A 4,724-nucleotide genomic window follows, 5' to 3' on the forward strand; every position below is an offset into this window, starting at 1 on the left:
TTTTCTTGCTTTTGACACCTAACTAGAAGCTCTTGTTGCTCTTGCATTAGGGGTTGGAGAGATTCATCCAATAAAGGTGGTGGTGGAAGAGAGGGTTCACTATTTGAGGAAAAGGTATTGTAGTTGGAAGGTGGTTCAAATTGGTAAAAGTCTTGAGGTGGTGTATGAGAAAATGGTGGTTCTTGGGAGTATTGGTGTTGGAATGGTGGTAGCTCTAGGTATGGTTCATATGGTGGTTGGTATGGTGGATATGGGTTAGGATCATATGGAGGTGAATGGTGGTATGAGGCTTGTGAGTGAGGTTGACAACAATGTTGAGGGATTGGTTCATAATTATGCATATTGTGGGGTAGATTGTAGCCATGAGAGATTGGAGGGGGTTGTTGCCATGAAGGTTGATTGTAAACATGTGGCTCCTTCCAAATTTGATATCCATTCCCACAATATGGTTCCTCATTGAAGCTTTCATTCCCTACAACATAATTGTAGCCAAACTCATAGCCAAAGTGGTGAGAACTCATAGTGACAAAAGAAAATAAAAACAAATACCAATAAGAACTAATAAAAACTAACTCCTAAAGCAAGAAAAAACTAACAAAGAAGCATATTCATAATATCAACATATATACAATAGCCAATAACATAACACCATTGCAATTCCCTGGCAACGGTGCCAAAAACTTGAAAGAGTATTACCGTCGGTTAGGAATTTCACACAAATAATTCCGTTAATAGTATAGTTTCCAACCAACAAATAATACTTAATCAAAGTTTAATTTTTGGTTGTCACAAGTCCAACTCAATAAAAGTAACCGAGAGTATTAAAACCTCAGGTCGTCTCACAAGAAATTGCAATGAAGTAATCAATTATTGGCTATGAAAGGGCAAGGGGTTTTGATTTGCAATTGACAACAAAATATAAACGCAAGAAAGTAAATAAACAAATGACTAATAAAGGAAAGGAAAGAACTCTTGGCTAGGCATAGGAATTGAGATCACCATCCTTGTCTACAAACCATGTATTGACAATTATGAGGGACCAACTCATTAAGTCTACTTCTATGCCTGAAGTATGTCAAATAGGCTTGATCAACATCAATCCATAAGTACTAATCTAGCTACTAATTGACTTAGTAGTGGGTTAGTGTCAATGGTTATCAAATTGACCACTAAGGGTTCTCAAATCACCAATTCAATGAGACCCAATGACTCAAGGTCACTCAATTTCCTTAGCCTAGGCCAAGAGTAAAGAAAACTACTCAAAAACTAGTGAAAATATTTTATCAAACACCTAGAGTGCAATAAAAGTAAACATCATAAATTACAAGAATTAATGAAACTCATAACTAACACAAGTAAGAAATCAACAATAGCAATTAAGATAAACATAAAAAGACATGGAAACATAAAATTGCATTAAAGGAAAATAAAATCAACAAGAGTGCATGAACATAAAAGCAACTACATAAAGGGAATGACAAGTAAAATTAGAAGAACAAAGATGTAATAACAAGAAATTAAAAGGGAAGACTAAATCAAAATAAGAATTAAAAGTTGGATCTAAGAGAATTTAACCTAAACTACCCTAAATTCTAGAGAGAAGGGAGAGCTTCTCTCTCTAGAATTCTAACCTACAACATCATGAAAACTATACTATGGCTCTCCCCTCATTTCCTTGCCATCCTTGGGTTCAAAAGCATCAGAAATGAGTTGGATTTGGGCCTCCTTGAGCTCAGAAATCGCCCCCAGCGTATTGCTTTTAGTGATGTCACATGCAGCTTGTCACGCGTACACATGGATCACGCGTACGCGTCGCATTGCAAAATTCCTCTTCACGCGTGCGCGTGGGTGACGCATGCGCGTCGCTGGCGAATCTCCTTCTCACCGTAGGCGTGGGTGACGCGTGCACGTGGCCTTGAGTTCAGCAAATCCTCATTTCTTCATGAATTTCCCATTTTTGCATGCTTTTTCTTAATTCCTTCAACCCAATCTTTGCCTTCTAATCCTGAAATCACTTAACAAACATATCAAGGCATTGTATGGAATTAAAGTGAATTAAAATTAGCGATTTAAAGGCCTAAAAAGCATGTTTTTACTCTTAAGCACAAATTAGGAGAAATTCACAAAACCATGTTATTTCATTGAATAAATGTGAGAAAAGATGATAAAATCCCCTAAATTCAACACAAGATAAACCACAAAATTGGGGTTTATCAGCCAACGACCTTGAAACAGCATCGGGGGTTCCTTGGTCTAACCGGGTATTACCGCTTGTGGTCAATTATGCGCATCTTGCTGCCCCTCTTAGTGAACTACTAAAACGCAACAACTTTCATTGGGATCAAGCTGTTGATGGTGCCTTTAAGAGTTTAAAGCTGGTTCTAACACAAACATCGGTCCTTGCCTTGTCCAATTTTAGTCTGCCCGTCACTATAGAAACTGATGCCTCATCACAAGGAATTGGAGCAGTGTTGTCTCAACAAGCACACCCTATCGCATATTTCAGCAAGAAGCTCAATAGTAGACTGCGGGTGGCTTCGGCTTATGTGTGGGAACTCTATGCCATTACCCAAGCTATCGCCAAATGGCGCCATTACTTGTTGGGGTGCCGATTCTACATCAAGACAGACCACCAAGACTTGCGGGAGCTTATGAATCAGGTGGTGTTAAGCCCAAATCAACAGTTTTACCTCACCAAGTTGTTGGGATATGACTTTGAGGAAGTATTTCACTTGGGCAAGACTAATCATGCTATTGATGCACTATCGCGACAGGATGAGGAGGTTGAGATTACAAGCTTTCAAGCATTTTCAACGGTTCAATCATCGTTGTTACCCTCCCTCTTGCGTGCCACTGTGGAGGATCAAGAGACACAACTCCTTATTAATCAATTCAAGGAGGGAACTCTACCTACTAACTTTCATTTCCAGGAAGGATTGTTGGTGTACAAAGGTAGAGTTTGGGTTCTTGATTTTAATGGCCTGCGGTCTTAATTACTTAAGGAGTTCTACAATACATCCATAGCGGGACACGCCGAAGAGCTCAAGACATTTAAGGCATTGGGTAGTGCTTTCTTTTGGCCTATCATGTGAAGGGATATTCACAAGTTTATTCTAGAATGTACAATTTGTCAATCAAAAAAATATAGTTCTTCTAAACCATAGGGGTTGCTTCACCCATTACCCGTTCTGAAGGGGCCATGGATAGAACTCTACATGGATTTTATTGTGCAACTTCCAAAATCTTCAGGTTATTCCGCAATCATGGTGGTGGTGGATCGTTTTAGTAAGACGGCCCACTTTGAGGCCCTCCGTATTGGGTTTACCGCTTCTTCGGTAGCTAAGATCTTCATTGCTTCGGTGGTTAAGCTTCATGGGTTTCCTTCAATCATAGTTTCAGATCGTGATCCCTTATTACTCAGCAGGTTCTGGCACAACTTATCCGAATTTAGTGGTACACAACTGCACTATAGTACTGCTTATCATCCTCAGAGCGATGGGCAAACCAAGGTTACCAATCACTCATTGGAACAATATCTTCGTGCCTTCACACATTCACGGCCCCAACTCTGGGCCTCATTTCTACCTTGGGCGGAGTTTTGCTATAATAGCTCCTTCCACACGGCCATTCAAATGACCCCTCACAAGGCTTTACATGTATTTCCCATGAATTTACCCATTGGCTACATTCCTGGAGCTTCTCTGGTTCTGGAAGTAGATCAGTTTCTGCGCACAAGGGAGATTCTCAATGATGAATTGGGTTTTTACCTGCATTAGGCACGAATCCGTATGAAAATCAAGCAAACAAGCACCATCGTGATAGGGAGTTTAAGGAAGGAGACTGGGTTTTGCTCAAATTAAAACCATACCGGCAAATCTTCTTGTTCCATGGTGAACACCCGAAGCTGGGGCGGCAATTTTTTGGCCCATATCGGGTCCAGCGACGAGTAGGTAAGCTCGCATATTGGTTGGAGCTGCCTGCCGGTAGCACCATCCACCCGGTGTTCCATATTTTAATGCTAAAGAAGTTTCACAGTGAACCACCAACCACACCCCCTGTTCTGGCGACAGCGCCTGCTACCTTCCAACCGCTGCTTTCGGTAATTATTGCAAAATGCACGGTGATGAGAGAAGGCAAATCAATTGAACAAGTGTTGGTGGATTGGGAGGGAACACCCAAAGAAGATACAACTTAGGTAGATAGAGAAGAGTTACAGAGGTTATTTTCATATCTTGACCTTGAGGACAAGGTCATTATCGGGGACAAGATAATTGTTGCAAGCACTGACCCGGATCCAGACCTATTTCAACAACCCAATCCAAGTGAAGGTTCTGAAGTCTCAAATGAAGGAGTAATAGAGAGAGGCCCAATTAAGAGTAGAAGAGAGAGGAAGGCCCCTGTTTGAGCTAAGGACTACCATATGGGGGAAGTGAGGGTGAGAGTACAATAGGAATGTAGGAAGATAGTTAGTTATGATTGCAGTGGGATATAGGAGAAGTGGGGGAATAGAGTGGGGTAAGAAGAGAATCAGTTTGTTAGAGGTGGAGTCCGTTTCCTAGACTCGAAGGAAGAGTGTTACCGCTGTAATTCGCATTCACAATAATTAATTCTCTATCTCATACCTTCTTCTATTTCTCTAAGCCTTGCTGCACTAATTCTGAATTTTGTGTTGTGAATTTCATTCTTAACAAGTTCCTTTATCTACGGTATAGATAAGTAGCGTT

General features: G+C 40.7%; 1 protein-coding gene across 1 annotated transcript; it reads left to right on the plus strand.

Moving 5' to 3' along the window:
• Positions 284-3,776, plus strand: LOC107613707. Its single transcript, XM_016315819.1, has 3 exons — positions 284-401; positions 2,218-2,952; positions 3,250-3,776. The coding sequence occupies exons 1-3, from the start codon at positions 284-286 to the stop codon at positions 3,774-3,776; spliced, it is 1,380 nt and encodes a 459-aa protein (XP_016171305.1).

This window comes from Arachis ipaensis, chromosome B01, assembly GCF_000816755.2.
Source record: "Arachis ipaensis cultivar K30076 chromosome B01, Araip1.1, whole genome shotgun sequence".
Classification (NCBI taxonomy): Eukaryota; Viridiplantae; Streptophyta; class Magnoliopsida; order Fabales; family Fabaceae; genus Arachis; species Arachis ipaensis.